The following is a 22,214-nucleotide window of genomic DNA, read 5'->3' on the forward strand; positions in this document are numbered from 1 at the left end:
CCAAATCTGATTCTTTGCCTCAGGCAGTCAGCAGAGGTCATGAGGTATTTCTATAACATTCCTTTTGTCATGTTATAGTCATTGAGGCATGGGAGACTTTTATGTACTCTTTGTACAGAAGTCTATGAAGTTCTGTTCAAGCATTTTTTCATAACTATTTACTTCTTAATACACTTGTGATGTACTGAATGGTTTTGACATACTGAAAGCCACCATATGGAGTATATGGATATATTTAATTGGTTGGATCCACATGGCTGACCACCATTTTTCCTGCACAGAAAACCAGAATGGCTGAGGTTGACAGGCTCCTCTGGAGATTGTCTAGTCCAAGGCCTAGCTGAAGCAGGGTCAAGTAGAACAAGTAATTTGGGGCCATAACTATTTTAGTTTTGGATATCTGAGTGTAAACTCCACAAACTCTCTAAGCAACATGTTCCAGTGTTCATCCACCCTCACAATAATAAACTGTTTTCTCATGTTCAAATGAAATTGGACCTATCATTTCTTCTTCTGCTACTGGACACAAAAAAGAGTAGTGTTTGTGCACATTTATATTCACATGATACAAAAGTGCATTGAACATCTGTTTTAAAGTCTGTGGTATATTAAATTGAACCAAACATTGAATTTCCTGCCCACAGCTGCAAAATTAAGCTATTGTGAAATGCTTTTACATTTTATTAACAAGCAATACTAAATTCACCTAGTATAAAATACCAGTGTTGCTGGTAAAATGCCTGTTGTTTCACAGGTGGACTGTTTCACTTCAATATAAATGTGGCATTTTAATACCCTATTTTGTAAATTCCTATATCTGTTCTGTAAAATGCAGAGGTCACATGAAATTCAATGTAGAATGATAGTGGTGTTGAAAGAAATTTCTCTTAGAGAAGCAAGTCACTCAAAAAAAAATGGAACTCAAACTCTGTATCTGGAATCAAATGATCCAGACTAAATGAAAACCTCATTGTTCTTGTGATACTCTGAAATACTTTTCACATGAGAAGATTCTTCTCTATTCTCCTCCTTTATCTTAATAGGTTTTGTGACAAATTAGATCAAATTAGGAAGAAACAATTGAAAGGCCTTTGATTTGAATGCAGAGATAAACATTATCTACCATCCTGGATTGCCTCCAGCAGGTCTGCTTGACACAGTAGGAGCTGGGGAGAGCAGCTAGTGTCTACTGCCTTAGCCTAGGTCTTAGGAATTCTGACTTTAAAGGACATGGCAGCAATGGCATCAGGACTGTAAATTTGATGTGCCAACCCCTTAGGCAGGAAAGAGAACATTGCTGTTTAGGTTAGAAGAATACTGCATATATTGAGTTGAACAAGACATAGGTGAAGAAATAAAAAGAAAAAAAGATAATGCAGATCAGTGTAGCCACTTTCTGAACAAATGTGGCCATCATGTGGCAAATTAAAGACATGGCCATAGGAAGAAAAATTGTTGATTTACAGAATAGATTAATAAAGAAGAAAACATATACCTTTCATCATGAACTCAAAGGAAACTGATACTAAAGTTCAAACAGAAATTACTTCTAGTATTTCAAATTTTCACAAGTACTTAAAGAGAAATTTTGAAAGATATTTAGAAATCTATTTTCATTTTAAATGAAATATTCTCAGATGGAAATCACATACTTTTTTTTCTACAGCTAAAGTCTCATAGTTAGTGTGGAAGTGAGAGCTAGGAGGAATAATCACATCTTCAGAGGAAAGATTTCAAATGTCTACATACAAGCACCAAGTGAGCAACCAAGCCTCAGATTATCTATCAAGCTCCTCAGGAAATTGCAGGAAACAAAATTATAAACATCTGCAAAACTAGATTGCTGTATGCTTCATTGAATGTACCATTAACAAGCTGAACAGGGAAATATTAGCATCCAGAACTGTAATTCACAGCTCTAATATGCATAACAGGCCTAAGCTGGTTTTGATTCAGAAGATATGTAAATAACTCTGATCTTTAATAACTCATCTTCTTTTACAGTGAAAAATAGACAGATACATATAGATAAATCTTCTGTGAACTATCTAAAAGAAAATCCTGGGAAAATTTAATTTATAGTAGTAATTCATCTGATGGATGGAGAAATTCATCATAATTCCATGCTGTCTTTTCCTATTCTTCCCTTGGAATGTGTGCAAAAATTTTATTTATTTTTGGGGGTTTTTTGTGGGGTTTTTGTTTCTTTGTTTTCTTGGTTTTTTGTGGGATTTTGTTTTTTGGGGTTTTTTTGTTGAACAACATGGGAATGATGTATTGCTTTACAACAGTGTTAAATATATGCATGTCAAAGAATGACAGAAAAGTTTCTACAACAAGCAAGCACATTGATTAATCCCAAATGAAAGATGTACAAAAAGTCATATATGTAAAAGGGAAGGTAAGAAGAAGTTAATCCTGGGGAAAGAGAAGAGTGCCTAAAAAGAAAAAGTGTGGTGCCAGTGTTAACCAAACAGCCCCAGCAGTGAAGAGAGTAAATAATGCTGGCCATGGTGCACCTACACTGCTTGCAAGGGCAGGTAGGGACAGGACAAGGGGAAATGGTTTCAAACTGAAAGAGAGCAGGCTTAGACCAGGTAGTAGGAAAAAATCCCTTACTCTGAGTGTGGTGGGGCACTGGAGCAGGTTGCCTAAAAAGTTGTGGATGCCCCATCCCTGGAAGCGTTCAAGGCTGGGTTGGAGGGGGCACTGAACAGCCTGGTCTAGTGGAAAGTGTCTCTGCCCACAACAGAGGGGTTGGAACCAGATGTTCTTTTAAGTCCCCTCCAACCCAAGTCATTTTATGATTCTGTGGTAGCTTAATTCTTTCTAAGTTCTGCTCTGGCTTTTTAATATATTGCTGTAATGAAAGCTGTCCTTATTATGGACATTTGATGTGTAAGTGGGAACCCACGGTTCCTGTATCATATAGATATGCATCCCTTCTCCCCTCAACATTGCTTCATTTTAACATCTTGTATATATAATGAACTGAGTTTTTTTTTTTTTCTTGGATTAATCAAGTTATTCACTTCCTCCTTTTTCATCTGTGATTTGAGAACCAAATCAGAATTAACATGGAAATAAAACAATTTATGTTTGTTGGATGATGTAAGGACCACACTATTTTATCTTAGAAGAAGTGTTTGTGTATTCAAAAAAGATTCTTAACATATTTGTCTCCTTTAATAGGCAAAATAATGACAATTTCTACTCAGAGGTTATATATGTAAGCACAATATTTACATTTAAGTTACCTAAAACATCAGTAACTTTAAATGTCAGGACATTTTAAAACAGCACCATACAATTTCTAGTATTTCCATCAAAAATGCCTCTGGCTTAGTGAATGTAAGTCTGCAGCTAGTGTTGATGGATTCTCTTTTATAAAATGTTACATAATGCAGGATCTAAGACGCTAATTTTAGTAGAGCACTCATTCAAGGTGTGATTCATGTACTCTATGCCAAGGCATTAACAATGTAGGTATTTATGATGATCATCTCACACCTCTTATGGAGAGATACAATACAAGGTTGTTGCTAATCTGACCTGCCAGCGACAGCAGCTCTAGAGCAGGATGAAATGTGCCCCAGTCTTCATTGCCCAGACCTCTTTGAACTCTGCAGAAGATAGACTTGCTTAAAGAAATTACTTAGGTTTGAATACTCACTGTGAGTTATGTGCAGTCCTGTGCCAGATCTCTACAGCAACAGCATTATGGTACTGATCTTCATCTTTAGTGGAATGAAATGTATACAGAAATAAGCACACAAGGACAAAATGAAATCTACTCACCTTTCAATAACAGGGATTACTAAAGATAGTTGTCCTTGTGTGTGCTGCTCTTTTCCTTCCTGTTCTCTACTTTTGATAGCTCTAGAGTCCATTAAATTCACAGCAAAGAATTTGAAGTTGCTGCCAGTCCTGTTTCTTACTTTCAGCTTTCAATTTACTACCTTAAGGTAATAATGATAATGATAGAATAATGATCTCTTGGAAATACAGAATGAATTTATGATTAAACAACATTGTTCTAGACAATTTGTCTAGAAGACTGAGTACTTGCCAATAACAGTTGTTTAGGCCATCCGTATTGCAATGTAGCTTTTTCTGCACAAGAATTGAATTGTTTTGCCCTATATTCACAAGCAGTGTATTAAGTTTCTTCTTTTCTCCAAGTTTTGTGTTTCATTTCAATGATCAAATCTACAAGTTAGACTGGATTTTGAGGGAGATGAGTATGACAAATAGCTATAAAGGTAAAAAAAGATGATACACCTTGAGGAAGATGTTTATGTCTATTTGTGCTATGAATGATTACAAGGATTTCTCATTAACAAATGTTTAAAGGAGATATTTAGTGTCTTACAGAAATTAGGCTCACAGGAAGGTTGATGCAAGTATAGGATTAGGAAAGAGACACCACATTCAAAGATTTACTTGCAAGAAAGGAGAACTGGTTCCATTAAATCTTGATTGATGGGGAGTCAGTTTTAGGGAGGAAGACCATTGAACTTCTCCCAACATGTGGAATAGTTCAGGAAGAACTCTGAAGGAATGCCTGAAGAAGAGACTAGTGGAGATCCAGAACTGATGTATACTCTTCCTTTGGACACGGTGCATGGTCTACAGTACTGGTGAGAAATACTCTTTCAGAAACTCTTAAAGTGAGGGAGAATTAGGAGTTTACTCATGCTCTCATTCTGTGTCAGGTATTATAGAAGGGTTTAGAAATGAGATACTTGTTGCATAAGGAACAGCCAATTATCCTTGCAGGAATCAAATGCTGAAGAAAGCTGAGCAATAGGATACTGGTGTTTAACAGCAAGATAAAAAACTGCAGTAAGAATGACTTTCTAGACCTAAATCATCATTTTCTTCTGAGAACTCTCTTTTGATTAATCATTTCAGCAGGAGGGCTATCAGACTGTTGAATGTAAGTCCTTGCTTTCTGTTTCCCCACAGTCAGTGGCATTTACTTGCAACGTGTTTAGGATTGCCAAGGTGGTGACAATGCTGACATCTCCATAAAGACTTGCTCCAAAGATAGTGAGGCACAAGAAATGTGGTCTAGAGGCACAAGAAATGTGTGGAAAACATTAAATTACCTCCCCTCAAAACAGTGAGTACTGCTTGAAACTGCTGCAGGCCCTCAAAGACAGAGGAAAGAAGGCCTATTATTTCAGAACCACAACAGATACATATCACCCTGTGTTCACCCATGGGCAAAGACAAGAGATGACTGCTGCAACAAGGAGGACTCAGAGCTCAGACAGGCGTCTTGTGACTTCAAGGAGAACCAGAATGGTTAGAGCCTAACTGCAAAGGCAGAGCTAAGGAGTGAGATCTCTTCAGCCCCTTGGAAAGATGTGGTACAATAATGGTCCTTAAAGCAGAGCTGTCCTAGTTCAGTCAACCCTTCCTTTGGGTAAGCCATTGCAATTGAAAGGGTTATGAATAGAATATGATGAAGAACACACTTTTGGAGGTATCTTTGTCTGTCCTCTTGGCTTTGTGCCAAATGATGAGGTATTGAACGGTAGTTAAATTGTAGCAATATGGCTGTCAGGGTCCTCTGAAAAAGAATTCTGAAAAGGATGTAATTGTGAGCAGCAGCATAGCTGTTCAAGCACTTAGAGTGGATTTGGAATTATTATACAAACTTTTTCATAAGTCTCAACAAATACTTCTTTAAAATGTAGAAGAAAAGAATGGGGAAAATAGATTGTTTTGGAAAGTTTCTGCATTTGACGTGAATTTCTGAAATATATTTTAAACTATATGGCAAAAATTTTAAAAAAAATGGTTTTCGGATGTTTCTGCTAAAATATTTATAGTGTTATCTTGATTTTCATGAAGAGCTTGAATGAGTTGGTGAAATAACTCAATCATTCCTAATCCAATAATTAGAAAATGTATCATCAACAATTAAAAATACTAGTTTAAAAACAAAATACTAACATCCAGAATTTAATTTTAAAAAATCACTCTCTGTTCTTGAGTCTTCGGACTATAATGTTGAAGAGTACCTATTTCATTCTTACAGTTGCAACTATAACTTACATTTTTATGCAGAGTAATATCCTTATTGACAGACAAGAACCCCATTGTATCAAGCAATGCATAAACAGAAACAAACAAATTTTCCAGTCAAACTGGTTTTCCATCTAAGACAGAAACAAAAGAAAACAGGTATGTGATTCAACAGGAATACAGTGAGACTGCATCAATCAACATTCTGTAGAGTGTAATTAGTCCATGGTTGAGCCTAATTGATATGGCCTATCTAGCTACAGACTGGTTCTGTGTGAATAAATATCTGGGTGTGGGTATGACAGACCTTATGTATAAATCTCAGGGAATGAGAAATTCTATGACGGAAGTGCAGACGATTGATAAATCAAGACAGTTTTAAACTTAAAAACAAAACTTTACTGCATAAATACTCACTAACAAAACACATTTTTACTGTTTAGTAGCATTTAGAGGCAAATGCCAACATGTTCGAAGCAGTTATTACCTTAACAGCTATCCTATATTTGCAAATAATATACAATATCCCAGAGCCTTTGGCAGGAATTCAGGACCGATGGTTACAGTCCTTGCGAGTCTCAGTCATGTGCAAAGTGCTCAGGTTCAAGAGCTCTTCAACCAAGGATGTCAGCACTGAAAAGGAAGCTTTTCTTCCCCCTCCTCCAAGTCCAAATCCAGGATTTTCACCTTGTATAAAATATTGCAGTGTTTAGAGAGCCTCTTAATCCTTGACCTCTGACTCCGAGGACTTTGAGAGTCTTGCAGAGAGTACTTTCCCAGGCTGTAGCAGATGCCTTGTCTCGTCCATCAGTTATGGCCTTGGGTTTTTTCCTTATCTATTGTTTAATTTCTGTTTCATTTCAAGCAGTCTTTTTCCATCTCTTAAGGTTGCAACTCTTCAGTGATCAGCAACTAACCATCAGTAAGGTAATTACAGTTCTGGGACCTTTGTTTTCAGCCTGTCCCCATATTTTCAAGGCCTTTACTAAAACTCCTCATCATAACAGGAGACACCTGGCATCAAGCTTCAGCTGACCTGCAAATTCTCACAACATGGTAACAAGCCTAATAGGCCAGGATTGACTGTCTTACACAGGCACAGCGAGGATAAGGCTTGAGGTTTATTTCTGACAAGAGCAAAACTGTTTTTAATGAGCATGAAAATATTTCCAAGTGGCTCGCACCTAATTAGTGTGATTTTTGAAAGAGTTCAAAGCAAGCTAATAATAATTACATTTGGCTTAGCATGCTTCTACTTTCATGAGTGCCATGGGCATCTGCTTTGGCCACATAAAAAAGAGGTTTGAATAATGAAAACTAGAGAAAATGGTACACATTTACTTAGTATTTCTTGGGTTTGTATAGTGTATGAAAGGAATGAAGAAAACCAAAAGTATCAAGACTGAATGTTGATACTGAAATAATTACAATGACAAAAGTAGCCACAGTGACAATTCAGAGATAAATACTGCCTTGAGGTGAGATGTTGCATTACCCACTTTGAACATTGACCAGGGAGTAGTAGGCACCTTTTTCAGCCAGCAGCTGCTGGTGGGTGCCCTGCTCTATGACCCTGCCGTTCTGGATGACGGCGATGGTGTCGGCGTTCTGGATGGTGGAGAGGCGGTGCGCGATCACGATGCACGTGCGACCTTCCCGAGCTTTATCCAGCGCCTCCTGGACAATCTGCACAAGGAACAAACCAGGAGCTGAGCTCTTCTGGCAGCTGCCAGGACATACACCTCCACTGCCATCTGTAAGCTTGAACATGGCAGTGAAGGAAAGGGAATATATGTTGCTCAAGCTTCTTGATTTAGAGTTAGCCTGTGTCTTGGCAGAGTCCAGACTGTTAGAGTGGATAATGCTGTGATAGTTAAGAGAATTAGAAGGAACCAGGCTCATTACTGAGATGCATGGCGGGAGAAAAAGAGAAAATGGTTGTAAATTGTAGGAGATCTTCTGACTGGATATAAAAAGGATTCACTGCAAGGATAATTAAGCACTGGAACAGGGACAAAAACATCTCTACTGAATCTCCTTGAGATTTTCAAGTACCCTACCAGACACAGCATAAAGTCATCTAAGTTTGAGTTCAGTATTGGCCTTTGTGGGAAAAAGAGGTTTAATTGGGGACCTCCACAGCTTCCTTTCATGACTGATTAATTATATATGGAAGTCTATATTTTTGGGCCAGCTGCTATCATACTAGTTCTCATGATTTCACAGAGAGTCTCATGAATCACATTTTCTTAAAGCTATCACTGGCAGAAGATATTAAAAACAATGTGTGCTTTCTTGTATTTACTCCTTATGCTTATTAATGCAGAATAAAGTAAGAGGTTAAATTTAAATACCTAACTGGCATATAATCAAGAAAACAATAAATCATGGAATTATTTAATGGCATTTTTCCCTTAAATCTCATTTTTCATGTCTATAATTGATCAAAATTTAGTAGAAATCTTAACTTTCCAGATTATAATATATTATATAATATTTGCCTCATTAATAGTAAGTATTTTTGTAGACTCTGTTCATTTTCTTCAGCTGGATTGTACTTCTGTAGTATCAAGATTACAGTTTTGGCCTTAAAAAAAAAGTAAATGTTTTAGCAATTTTTACCTAAAATTTTCATTTTAGCCATGAACATGTAGCAAGGACCAGAGAGCAATGGGCAAAGGAAGAAAACTTAAGAAAGCCACATATCACAGTTTCACAGAAAAAAAACCCCCAATGTTCTCTGGCACCATCCTCAATCCTTTTGGTTTCTGTAGTTTGTGCGTCAATTTTGATAGCACTTTCTCAGCTGAAGCCTGAAGACTTCTAGGCTAAGGAATGCATTCTTCATAGCTACTTCAATCTGCCTACTGTCATACAGATGTAAAAAATACTTTCTTTCCCCCAAGGAGGGGTAAGACATTTATATTTGCCTATTATTTGCCTAAATATGTAATTTGCATAAGACGCCATATTTCCAGCTTTTGGTTTTAAACTGTGGGAGTAAAAACAGTAATCATAATCCAAAAAAAAAGTTTAGATTCCAGATCCCTGGCTGGGACTTAAGTTACCTTTTCACTTTCTGTGTCCAAGGCAGAAGTAGCTTCATCCAGAAGCAGAATCTGGGGCCTGCGCACGAGAGCCCGGGCAATAGCGATCCGCTGCTTCTGGCCACCAGAAAGCTGCGTCCCCTTGTCCCCTACACGGGTATTGTATTTCTGTAAAAAACAGATTAAATTCAGGCTGTGAGTGAAAATCTGTTTGGAGGTATACTGGAGCACACCAACTCTGACACCAGCCTCCCATAATCTGAATATTCCACACCAGTAGCTTTGAAATTCTAGACCAGAATTTCTATCTGTCACGGATCTATTGATCTTTTACTGGTAGACTTTATAACATCAAGTGTTTAATGAATTCAAAGCAACAAGCCACTCTGAGGTTAGAAAGACAATGTTATTCTCAATCAGACAACACTACACCAAATGTCAGTGAAAGTCTGTGACAAAACTGGGGTTCAAACTCTGAAAAATCATTCAAAGTGAGATGAGTATTTAGGGGAAATGTGATTAAATTTTTAGCCTTTCTCAATACTTGTAATTACATCTTCCTGCTCACTGCATAGGGACAAGATTTTGTGCATGGCAGACCTTTCATCTGACCCAAGAGGCTCAGTCTTATAGTATTATGTGTTTGTCTCATGCATATAGGCAAAAAATTCTTAGTAATTTTCAGACGACAGGAATACTTGAAATTCAAATTCTGGCTAGGTATAACTGGAAGAAAGTATAAACTCATCAGTCTAGCAGAGTCTTTTACATATACTTGAGAAAGACAGGAGCTTTAAAAAAATGTTCAACTTTAAAACCCCCACCCCTTAGTAGCAGCTCTCAGTTAGTTATAATTGTGTGTCTTCTTCCCTGAGATCTTAAAAGTTCCACTCTCCATCTGACAATGGAATTTCCCAGAGTGAAAATAAATATGCTAAACAGAATTAAGTAAGGAAAATATTTTTAAAAATATTTCAGATGTATTTTCATCTCAGAGAATTATTGTACCCCAGCTAATTATGACCAGAGAGTTTTCCCCTGCCACTTAAGTTCACATCCAGTTCTGAGAAGGAAAGAAAGGGGATAACTTACATCTGGCAGCGATTCAATAAAGGAATGGATATTGGCTTGTTTTGCTGCACTGACAATTTCCTCGAAGGACACCTGCCGGCTGTTATCTCCGTAGGCGATGTTTTCAGCAATAGTGAAGTCAAACAGGATTGGCTCTTGTGAGACAATACCAATCTGAGCCCTCAGCCACTGGATATTCAGAGCCTTTGCAGTTTTGCCATCAAAAAACTGAGAAAGGAAACATTTTAAATTTTAGTCACGTGGCTATATATAAATTTGAGACTCACTGTAAATTCACACACAGCAGTTGTGCAATTGCAGCTCTTTCCTTAGCTCTTTCTTACCAATTGCAAGCCCACATAATCCCTTCCCCTCCTTCTTGTCTATGTTCCAAAATTTTCTAATTAATAGAAGTGAATGCTGCCTCAGTCCTTTTCTTGACTTCAATATTTAATTAGGATTTTGAAGACAGTGGAAGATAGGATACGCTGAAGCAACTTCAAAGAACTTTGAAAGTTCTTTCAATTGTTTCTTCAGCAGGAAAATTTTCCTCTATTTTGCATCTATAAAGAAGAAATTTACTTCCTTAAGATGTCATTTGCAGCCAGTTTTCTTTATTGGCAACTCTCTCATACTTCTGCTAAATATGCCTGCTGAATTGCTATCATTTTTTATTAAATAAATATAGAATTTAAATTTTTTTTTTAATGTATCAGCTTCATAACTACACAGTTGCCTTGGACACAAATAAACCAGGACATTAAAAAGGGTGTTAAATCTCCGCTAGAGTGACCCAGTGCAGCACTTGGGCTCTGTGCTGGGTAACATGATCAGCTGGGTGGTTGCTATGAAGAATTGCCCCCTTCAGAGCATGGCTGTTGGAGGAGATTATTCTATGAACTCCACAGCTGGTGCTAGAACAGTCAATTTTCAGCTAATGTATCTTTTTCTTCAATGGAAAAGGTGTTATAATAAACCTGACTCAAAATGAGGGAACTTTTGTGAACAGCTGTTCTGACAGTTTCTGCTCTAAGCTAAACCCCTTTCACTCAGTTCACAGTACAACTCAGCTTGAGAATTAGTCCAACACTTTTGTGGTTTCTATGGCAAAGGTCTGTGCTTTACCTTTCGGTAAACTGTTGTTGGTTTTTCATGGACACAAGGTCAGAAACACTGGGAAGGAAGTTGCATTTTGTTCAACACACTTTTGAGGCACCTATGCTGCCTCTTTCTACACATCGCTTTGCTACATTGAACCTTTTTGGGCACTTTTAACCTCAAAAAAATCTTTTCCATTGTATCTAGGCTTCATTTAATTATAGTTTTATGCTTTGTGAGTATCTCTGCAGATACAAGTTCTGAAATTCTTCTAAACCCTCTGAGCACATTTATACCAAAGAGCAACAGTAATTAACAGTACCACTATGTGAAAAAAATTGTAAAGTTGCTAAATGAATAGTATAGGAAACCCTACATTTTAAACCAATATTACTGAAAGTATTTACAACCTATCACTTAATAAGCAGGCATACTCTTAAAGATGTTCCTGACAAGGAAAAAATAATGAAAAAAATACTTTTGTCAATGTTCACCTTTTTTTTGAAAGAACATAGATGGAAAATTCTATTACTAGATCATACAGAAGTAGATACATATATTTATTAGTTTTTAAACTGTTCTTATTATAAAAACCTCAAGAAATTTGTCCTGAATTTAAAGCCATAATGAGACTGCGGATCAGTAATTGTGATGTGGGAAACTGGGACTTACATACATCTAGTTTAATTAAGGAGACCCAATGAGTCACTTAAAAATAAAACTAGAAATACCTGTTGTACTTACAAAATCACAGAAAACCAATGAAGAACACCCTAACTTAACCTGTTGACATGTTCTTGCAAAAAAACTTACCATTTCTCCATCGAGTGGGTCATAAAATCTCTCCAGCAGCTGAACAACAGTGCTCTTTCCACAGCCACTACTGCCAACAAGAGCCAGAGTTTGTCCCTTTTCTACTTTTAGATTCAACCCTTGAAGGATTTTGACCTCTGGTCGGTTTGGGTAGTTAAATGCCACATCTTTGATTGTTATGTTTCCCTCAAATGTTTCCTATAATGAAAATATTATCACCGTTACATCTTTTTTAAGACAATTTCACAGATGATTAGAATTGCAGAAGTATCCCCATCCTCCAGAAGTCAATAGAGATTTTCAAAACAAATACCCTTTTGACTCTATGTGCAAAAGCTGGACTGAAAATAGGGAACTTGGTCCATGTTTTTCTCAGATAGAGTCGAAGATGCATTGTGATAAGGATGTAATCAGAAGGAGAGGAAGAATCAGTTTGAAGAAAGTGAGGAGAGGGATGTCCATATCACCAGTAAATAGTATCACCCAGAACTCATGGCTTACTCACAGGCTTGTCTCCTTCCTCACTGTAACTGTCTATTGAGGGCACTCTTTCAAACAGCTGAAACAAGTGGGCTGCTGATATCTTGGCTTTGGCGTAGTCTGGAGCAAAAGAACTGGTTTGTCCTAGTGCCATTGCACCAAATACAACAGCTGAAAACACTCTATAAAGAAATCAGGGAAAAAATATCATGAAGAAAAGAACAATGGAAATGTGGCTGCAGTCAACTTTTACTCAGAGAAAAAAGAGGGCTAAATTTAGAAAGAATGAAGTAGTAATCAACTATTATTGCTTTAATTATTAATTTAGCTCCAGAAATTTCTTTTTATCTTTTTTTATTAAATGAGATAAACATGCCTGCATTCCAAATTCACTGTTTTCATTACATATTAGCAGTAACTTCTTTAGTTTCTTTTATTCTAGTTAGTATATTAAGTCTCAGCTGGGGCTGTGAAGAAAGGGATCAATGGATGGCATCATTGTTACTCTAATGCTGTTCCATCCTCACTGTGGTTTCCTCTCTAGGGTTTAACAACCTTTGGGAGTTAGTGATCACTTTTGAAGGCACCAATGAAAATAAGAAATCAAGCTTGTAACAAGGTGACAATAAAGATTTAATTTTCTACCGCATCTCTGCTGGAAAAAATTGCAGGATTTACAACACTGATAAAGGTTGAAAACTATGCTTTTATTAGTTTTTGATGACTTTTATGTCATTTTATGTAATTTTATGTAATTTATAGGCTACATTAGAATAGTTTAAAAACCTGTTGTCTTCAGCTATTACTTACTGCCACACACCATAGAAAATAAATCATCACCAAGAACAGCTATTTGGCACATGAAACCTCTTAGCCTGTTTTAAGGCAAAGTAAAAAAGATTCATTTTTATTAACTTTGTCTTTTTTCTTCAGAGCTACATGAAGTGATCTGTTTTATTCTCTGTTTGAACCACATAGAAGGGCTCACATGGTTTTTGCTCAAACCCTCCCTTTCAAATCTATCCAAAAATTCACTCAGCTGGCTAGAGATGTTCAGCTAGTAGATGGAATGCAGACACTTTCTAATATCTTCTGGTCAAAATGAGCTGTGTTAACTATCTTTAATTAGGTTGGCAACAAAAAATCAGTATGGTTGACTTTCTTGGGTATTCAGGTCACTGATACCCACACTGGTAGAATCTCAGTCTATCATACTTGTTTCCATAGCCCATGTATTGAACTGTTGCTCTTAAATAATTTTTCTGAACAGATAGAAAAGGGATTGTAAGAAAGATACTTACAAAAATACACTTTTAAACTCCATGAGATCATTTACCACTAGGTAGGCACCAAACCGGAAACAGCCAGCATAGGTAAAGAACATCATTGCTTGTGAAAGGGCAAAACAAAAGCCAAATATATGTGCTTTCTTCACAGAATTTCTGTACAGAAAAAATGCATATTTTCATCAAAGTGTGCAGTCATACTGACATCCTAGTACACAAAAAACAATTAAACAATTAACTTCCATTGATACTGTTATGAATGTAAAGTTTACATACACCGAAACATTAACTAAAAACACTTCTCTCTCGTAGGGCAATAAGTTCTTATTTATACTAGAACAACAGAAAGATGAAAGTCTTGGAGCTATCCCACCAATGCCAACCCTGGGAATGGTTAGAAATTGTTCTGCAAATCACGAGATATGAACTCAAAAGCCAGCAGCCTGGGAAAAAAGCTAAGTAATATCTTTTATGTCCTGCACTGTGCTCTAACCACTCATTTATTATGGTAGATGTGTTAGTGGCACCCTGCTTCTTTCCCATTATATCTGTGTACATATACTTTCATTTTCTTTACTTTTCTCATAGATGTCCAAAAAGGAAACAGCACAGTCTGGAACAAATAAAACTTAAATTCATAGGATCTATTTAGTTTTTTACTTTAAGACTTTTAAATTTTGATTTAGTCCAAACAGACTTATATTAATTTATTTTCAGCCCCAAACCAGCAAGTAATTATTCAAATGTTTTCAATCTTACTAACACTTTAAAAAGTGGCCTAATGTAATATTCAATTTCCATTAAAATAGTTTTAATTAAATACCCAACAAATCAGGTGGAAATTTAGATTAGACCACTTTGAAAGCTCACTTAAAACCAACATTTTTCCAAATCAAGTAACATTTTAATAGAAGATACCAATATTATAACAGAAAATTAATTAAATAAAATTTTTTAAAATGTTGACTGGTGATGGTTACATTTGTCAATACAAATATGCAAAATATTGACATTAATTCTGAGATAATTAAATTATACATCAAATCATACACAATATTAAAAAAATCTATTATTGTGGAAGTAAATGTTTGCAATTAATTACAGACATTTTTTAGCTTAGTTATTTTATTATACCTGTATGGCACAATCAGATGTTCTCCATACATCAACTCAAATTTTCTTTCTCGGGTCAAGCTAACAACAGTTCTAATATTTTCTATTGCTTCTGTAGCAATCTACAATGGAAAAGCAAATGGTTTTTGAAATCAAAAATGTAGTATGCTGCAATTCCTTATTCTAAATTAATAGAAGATTCTGTTGGAATACAATTTTATATTTTATACTGGTTGTTAAAATCATAGACTGTTAATATAGAAATAAGCATTTTACATTTTTCTTTTTAGGAATGAGATTTTCTTACAATGCTCAGAATTTTCTGATAAGACCTCTTTAATGTCCTACAAAAAAATGGTGAAAAACCATTAGACAGCAATAACAAATATAGAGAAGATACTCAACATGAAAAATGGCATATTGGCATTCAACTTCCAGTCTGCAGAGTTTGGGCTACAATCAAAACGCCCAGGTTATTTAGGTGCCTTGGAGCTTGAAGTCTCAGCAGTAAATATTTGCCCTGAATACCTTCTTTTAGCTTGCAGATTCTTTAGACTTGAGTCATTTGTATACACAAATGTTCCAGGGGAGATTCAGATTAGACATTAAAAACAAAAAAAAATCACTGTTAGGTTGGTGAGGCATTCAAATAGATTTGCCAGGTAGGTGGTGGAGTCACTGTCTCTGCAAGTGCTCAAGAGATGGAGGTGGCACTTGGGGATTTGCTTTAGGGGTCACTATGGTGGTGCTGCCTTGATGGTTGGACTTGATGACCTAGAAGGTCCCTTTCAAACTTGATGATTCTCCAGAAGACTCTCAAGTCTTCAATGCATTTTGCTATGGTATACATTTAATGTAATTTTAGTTTAATTAAGACCATAAAGTAAGGTTTTTTAGTAACCTAAGCTCAGCAACTCCTTGCAGAAAGTGAATTTTGCAGGGGGAACATTATTTTTACCAAAAAAACTCGCATATTTTTTAAAAAATGAGAATTAAATAAAATGCCTGTAGTCCAGTGCTTGCTTAGGTGGCCTTGAGAAGGAAAACTAACATTACTATGAAAAGAATTTTTTTTTTTCAGTTTTGAAAAAAGAAATCATAAATATTTGTAACACCTGTGCTAATTATTCACAATATGCTGCATTAAGAAAGTCTTTAGTGCTTATTCTAAAAATTGTCAACTATTTTCTATCACATCTTACAACCAAACAAAATAAATGCTCATCCCTCAGAGAGAAGCAGAAGAAATGTACGCAGTTGAAAGGAAAGGAATGGAATTGCATGACCTTAGATAAAGGATTTTCTTTTCAGCAACTTTTCAAAAGAGTAGGACATAAGAAGAGATTTTAGAAAAGCTTTACCTTGAAGAAAGCAACATCTGGAAAGTGATGAAATAGTTGTTCTGTTCCAAAAGGATTTTTGGAATGAAGTGACATTAAATGCCTTCTTTTAATTTGTTAAACAAGAGTCTAGCCTTCTTGCTTTTCTTTTCTCATCTTTCTCTTCCACTCAAGAAACAAAGGAATGGCAAACAGAAACCAGTGGATATATACATATTATCACTGCAAACATTAATAAGATGAAGAAGGAGAGAGAAAAAAAAAAAGCAGTGTAATAAACATAAGATAGATGGCATGCCAAAAAGGGATGATGGGAAAAAAAAAAAAAAGCCAAAACGAGAGTGGTTGCAAAATAAGGAAAACAAAGATGTCTAGAAAAGGAATGAGAAGAGAATATGCCTGAATTGTCTTTAGCACATTCCAACATTTAACTACAAAAATATTAATTGGTTAATACCATAAGTCTTCAATTGTTATTGAAGAGGTGTGATGCTCTGTAGGTCTGCTAGTGTACCTGGCTGTGTACCTGGCTGTCTTTGGAGCTTGCCTATTGTGAAATGTTCTGGGCTCAGAAGTCATCCATCCATTAACAATGCTTTGGTAAATATGACTGCATACATTATACAGAAACAGATTCATTTCTCTTGACCCACCTTTCCTGCAGCTTCCAGCTCTCGTTTATCTTTCTTAGCGTGCCCCGCCAACATCTTCATTTCAATCATTCCTGCCACTGCAATGATGGGCACAACAGCTAAAAGCAGCAGGGTCAGCTGCCAGCCATAAACCAAAGATATAACAATTCCAGTCCCCAGGTTGGCTATGTTTTGTGCAATTAATGCTAGTCTGACACCAGTTGCCTGGACAAAGAACAAAAGGCATTTCTTACCAACATAACTGTATTTTAAATAAGAAAAGCATTTTCACCCATAAAATTCCTGATTCTCAAAGCACTGCTTAGAAAGTCTTAACTCAGTTTTGTTATTTTTCAAAATGGCAGGTTTTTAAATGCTCTTGTAAAAAGTTATCTAGATCATAGTTATATCTTCTTTCCCCATATTATGATTACCTCAATTTACTCTGCAATTTCTAAATTCTGCTCTTGAAACTGAACAAACTTTACCCTCCTCACATACTCACATTTACATCTAAACATTAAAATCTGTCAAATTTTTTAGATCACAGAGCTAGCTTTACAAGTCATCACACAGAGTCCAATAAGAAAGAAAATTAAATATTTAACTTTCCCTATTGAAATAAAGCCAAAGATGCTTCAGAATCCTTCAGTTTAGAAAAAACCCCAAGCATATAACTTCATGTAGCAGTAAAAATTTACTTAAGCATACACAAATGATTACATTCAGTGTACTTTAGCTTGATATTACATAACCCTGAAAGCACAGAATTTACTTATAAAGAATCTCCATAAGGTAACTGAGAAATGAAAGTCAATTGCTGGAAGTTCATTTTGTTTTTAATAAGAAATCTGTACAACCAAAAAGTAGCAGGAGATTCTAAACTGAATAAATTTATTTGCATGTCTTTAAGTGAATAAGACCTCTTTAAAAAGACTTCTAAGGTAGGAGATTCCCAATAGATTCATTTAATAATAAAGATCACAATACAGCAAAATAGATTTTTTTTTAGAAAAATTTATTTGGAAATTAGTCTGTAAATATATATTACCATAATTTTCATAAAGTGCATCAGTGCATTCTCTACCAGCTATTGGTATATATATAATTATTATATATATACCAATAGCTGGTATAATAGTACATTTTATATATAAAATAAATAATATAAAAATTATTTTATAGTATATTTTAGTTTTCAAAATCAAGACTGGTATCCAGCTAGTCAAAACCAAGCTGCAATTTCATTACATGCTAAACCAAACAGGAAAACTTCTAACACAAAATTTTACTTACTCCTTTCACTTGAGAGGCATCATTAGCAAGTCTTGTTGTTAATGCTCCAGTGCTATTTTTAGGATTATCAAACCAGGCCATATCCTACAATAAGAAAAATTATTTTTAAGACCAGATTTTGGACATTTCAAATAAACTGCTAAGTAAATCTGGTAAGTGGCAGTGCCTCAGTTCTACATATTTAAATAAGTTTAATTCCATCACTGCACATTGAATATATTTAGAAAGAAGTGAAATCTCGTGAATCATTGATGTATTCATTGTCACTGCTGAGAAGGAAGGGGAGCAGCTGAGAGATTCCAAAAGTAAAATTTACCCTCCCTCACTGCTGCTCCTTCACTGAACCTGCTGGGAGGAGAGGACGCTGGTCTCACTCCCTCATGGGTGCAAAGCTGTTTGCGGAGGGGTTAAATGTAAAGCATTTTCAGGTTACAAACTAAATATTCCTTGCTTTGTTTCTTCCCATATTGAAGAGGCTTATTTTTAAGCTATGAGACACCAACAAACCAACAACAACAACAAAACCAAAACAAACCCAAACCCAACCAAAGGAAAAATCAACTTGTTCTATCTACCTGATCAAAGTTAATTGTTTGGATGGGGTACACAGTTTATGATTTATTCACCAAATATCTGATTTAAACTATCAGGTGTAGTATGCATTGAATGAAGTCCTGGTAATGCATTACAGGCCTTTGTGACCTCAAGACTCAATTGTAAGATTGCCTTTTCATTAGATTTTTAGTATGGCTGATCTATAAATCATGATTTTTCAGACTACAACAGTTTTCTGTCACATTGAAAATAGTCATGTTCACATGAATCAAATTCTATGTCTACATGTAGCTTTATGTGCAAGACTTAAAATTCCATAACTATCATATTTTGTATTTCAAAATCTAAAATACTGATCCTGAAATCATGCACAATTAAGCCAATTTAGAATTAACAACATTATATTCTATTTATATTTTAACTCTCTGAAAGTGGCTTTACTTTTCAATACGCAATCTTAATGTTGCATTAACAAGCAACAACTAGAGATTTGGGGGCTTGTATGGAGATTTCAAATAAATATATAAAACCACGTATCTGTACATATCACAATTCAAATCAGACATTTGAAGTAAGAGTTACAGTGTAAGTTGTGTTGCATTTCTTTAGGGGAGAGAGGGCCCAAAGAAAGCAAAGCAGGCAAATGAACAGGTAATGGGAAACTGCTGGTGCACATCAACTTGTCAGGCCCTTGTAACTTGGCTGTAAAACTAAGTCTGTGCAAGGAGCACATAAAAAGCTCTTGTACTGATTTAAGACTCTCCCTCTAAGGACACTTTGCATAACCACATGTAATTAATCAAATTGGTTTCTAGTCTGATTTAAACAATCTTCTCTGTATGATACAGTGGTGTAGAATCCAGTTATTTTATACCAATACCATAAATTCTTTTTAAAACACTGGAAATTAAAATATTTATTATCTTTACCTGTCTAAGCATTGCTTTAAATGCCATGAATCGAAGCCTCATTGTAAGAATTTCTCCAGCTTTGCCAAATGCAAAACCCTGTTTGAGAGAAAGTACAATGCTTAGTATAGTATTACACTGTTTGTGTTTATTCAATACATATTTTAGACAAATTGCCTCTATAATGTCAAAGTAAAAAATATTGCTGTCCTGTTTGCAGAAAGCAAATGTAAAACCAGTTTAATAAACATAAATTCTAGTAGGTTCACGGTACTTATATTCAAATACTCTTAATGAAAAGAAAATATAGGGAGCATAGCAATATTTCCCAGCACTGCTTCACCAGCATGCTTTAAGGAGAAGGTTACCAATCAACCCTTTGACTTCATTTGTCTGAGTCAATGTAAGTCAGATTTTAACAAGCAACATTTAGGTCATTCATTTTAGATTAAAGGCTTTTTAAGGCAACCTGGGTTCAGTCAAATGCAACAGTCAAATTTAAAAACATTACCTGAACATTTCTAAACTGAGCAAACCTATCACAGCCCTGTACTACTCAGCCTTCCATACTCAAGGCCCTTTTTGCTTGTGCAATGAGACAATTCCACAAACAAACCAGGTTTCTGCAAGAGGCTGTTTATGCTGCTGTTCCAAGCACAGTATTATTTCACTCTGTGGGCTCACTTAACAGATAAAAATACATCAATATACTCCTAAATTATAAAATGGACTATATATGAAAATATTTACTATGATTATGACCTTTTTTTCTTTTTAAGTGGCACTGCTGTGTCAGGTTCAACCCTTAGTATTTCAGCAGGAGAAAGTGAATATCAGTGTGATGAGTGTTACCTGACAAACTGGGCCTGGGAGTCTCCCAAGGAGAAATATAGGATGTTCCCTTGGACAAGGGTTAGGGAAGTAACAAATTGGAGAACAAAGGCAGGAGATGGATAGATTTTCAACTACTAACAGATTCAAATAGGAGGGCTTGAGGTGAGAGGAGGGTGGTAGAATGTGAGGACTGGAGAGGTTGCTTGTTAGCTGACAATGGAAAATGAGTGAGAAAATCCAGAGTTTCGTGCTGAGAAGTGTCTGACTGATGAACAAGATGGGAATTTCTAAAGTGAAGAGGTCTGAATAGATTCAAAACACTCTTAAACTCAAGCAGCTCTAGGTCAAAAAAGTTTCAGCACAAGACATATCTAGAACCATAAATACAGGTTCTGGTTTGAGTTGGAGACATGTTATGAAGATGCAAATTTTTAGTATATTTCAGATTTGTAAAACATGATGAACAATTAAAATAAGGTTAAAATATTAAAACATACCTGAAAGAAGAAAGTAAAAAAGGAAATGATTCCAAGCACTAAAAACAGCAGTGAATATAAGTTGCTCTGTTTTCTTAACAATTCACGGTCAGTCTCTGTAAAAATCTATAATATAAAATTTGAAAGAAAGTTTTATAAAATTAGCTAACAATTTAAAATACTCTCATCTTTCTCAGTAACTTTTTTTGGTAGTCAATTGCATTCATATGAAATTTGATCATATATTACATAATATTTAATGTATAACAAGCATATGTCAGGTTGTAGTAAGATTTTTAGCATTTTGTGTCATAAAATTTTTCAGATTTTTGCAAGAATGCTTAATCCACTCTTCAGCTTTAGTGATTGTTTAAAGTTAATTTTATTTAAAATAGATATTGCTTTTTTTTTTTTTTTGCTTATTTTTTTGCTTATTTTATTCCAACTTACCCCAATAATTTCAGAAAATATGACTGAAAATGCAGGTTGTAAAGCTCCATTGATAATTGCACACAAGAGTCCAACTACAAAGTATGGCCATTCAGTTTTATTCAACTTCATAATTTTTAGAAATGAAGCTGGAGGTAGTTCTTCAGCCTAAAAAACGTGAATTGCATTAGGACAAACATCAATGTATTTGGCAAAATACAGAGAAAAGGAGAGATTAATAATCAATTTCCTATTCCCAGAATCTATTCAGGGGGAGCAAAACTGTATAATTTTTAATAACATGAATAAATGATTGTACTTTTTTTTTTGTTCTAACACGAGGGAGATCTGTACACGATATTTATAGCACTTTTCTTTTTATATTAGTTTATCCATGTAATTTTTGTTGCTGAATACTTTGGTATTGGTCAGTGATGACTGAACTATTTATTCTGGGCATATTATAGTGAGTAATCCATGGCTTGATTAATTCAAGTAATTGTTCATGAAGCAATTAATAACAGTAAAACAGTTGTTGTAAATATGAATGTAATAATATTTGGGGACGGGGTTGCAATTTTTGTTGTAAGTTGTTATGTTGGGCTAAATATTTTGTTTCTTATCCAAAAATGAATATTTAACCTGTATAGCTTATGTTAATATGGTACATAAATATATGTAAGTATGTTTCTTTTAAGGGAAACTTACTTTCAATAACAAATTCATCATCTTTGTTATATTGCCATTTTATTTCTATTATCATTTTTGGTGAAAGTAGAAAAGAAAGTAATGAATATTAT

At 35.2% G+C, this 22,214-nt stretch overlaps 1 protein-coding gene across 1 annotated transcript in view; it reads right to left on the reverse strand.

The window, feature by feature from the left end:
* Positions 1-6,442: 6,442 nt before the first annotated feature.
* The window catches only part of ABCB1 (ATP binding cassette subfamily B member 1), a 48,240-nt gene continuing 32,468 nt past the window's right edge, over positions 6,443-22,214 (reverse strand). The window contains exons 18-29 of the mRNA XM_058020327.1: positions 21,436-21,582; positions 21,007-21,111; positions 19,697-19,774; positions 18,213-18,296; positions 16,938-17,141; positions 14,966-15,066; positions 13,847-13,987; positions 12,571-12,727; positions 12,066-12,263; positions 10,176-10,382; positions 9,105-9,251; positions 6,443-7,722 (exon numbers count right to left, since the gene is read on the reverse strand). Of these exons, the coding sequence (XP_057876310.1) occupies positions 7,528-7,722; positions 9,105-9,251; positions 10,176-10,382; positions 12,066-12,263; positions 12,571-12,727; positions 13,847-13,987; positions 14,966-15,066; positions 16,938-17,141; positions 18,213-18,296; positions 19,697-19,774; positions 21,007-21,111; positions 21,436-21,582 (1,764 nt within the window). The 3' untranslated portion in view covers positions 6,443-7,527. The remainder of the gene's footprint in view (positions 7,723-9,104; positions 9,252-10,175; positions 10,383-12,065; positions 12,264-12,570; positions 12,728-13,846; positions 13,988-14,965; positions 15,067-16,937; positions 17,142-18,212; positions 18,297-19,696; positions 19,775-21,006; positions 21,112-21,435; positions 21,583-22,214) is intronic.

This window comes from Melospiza georgiana, chromosome 1 (assembly GCF_028018845.1).
Source record: "Melospiza georgiana isolate bMelGeo1 chromosome 1, bMelGeo1.pri, whole genome shotgun sequence".
Classification (NCBI taxonomy): domain Eukaryota; kingdom Metazoa; phylum Chordata; class Aves; order Passeriformes; family Passerellidae; genus Melospiza; species Melospiza georgiana.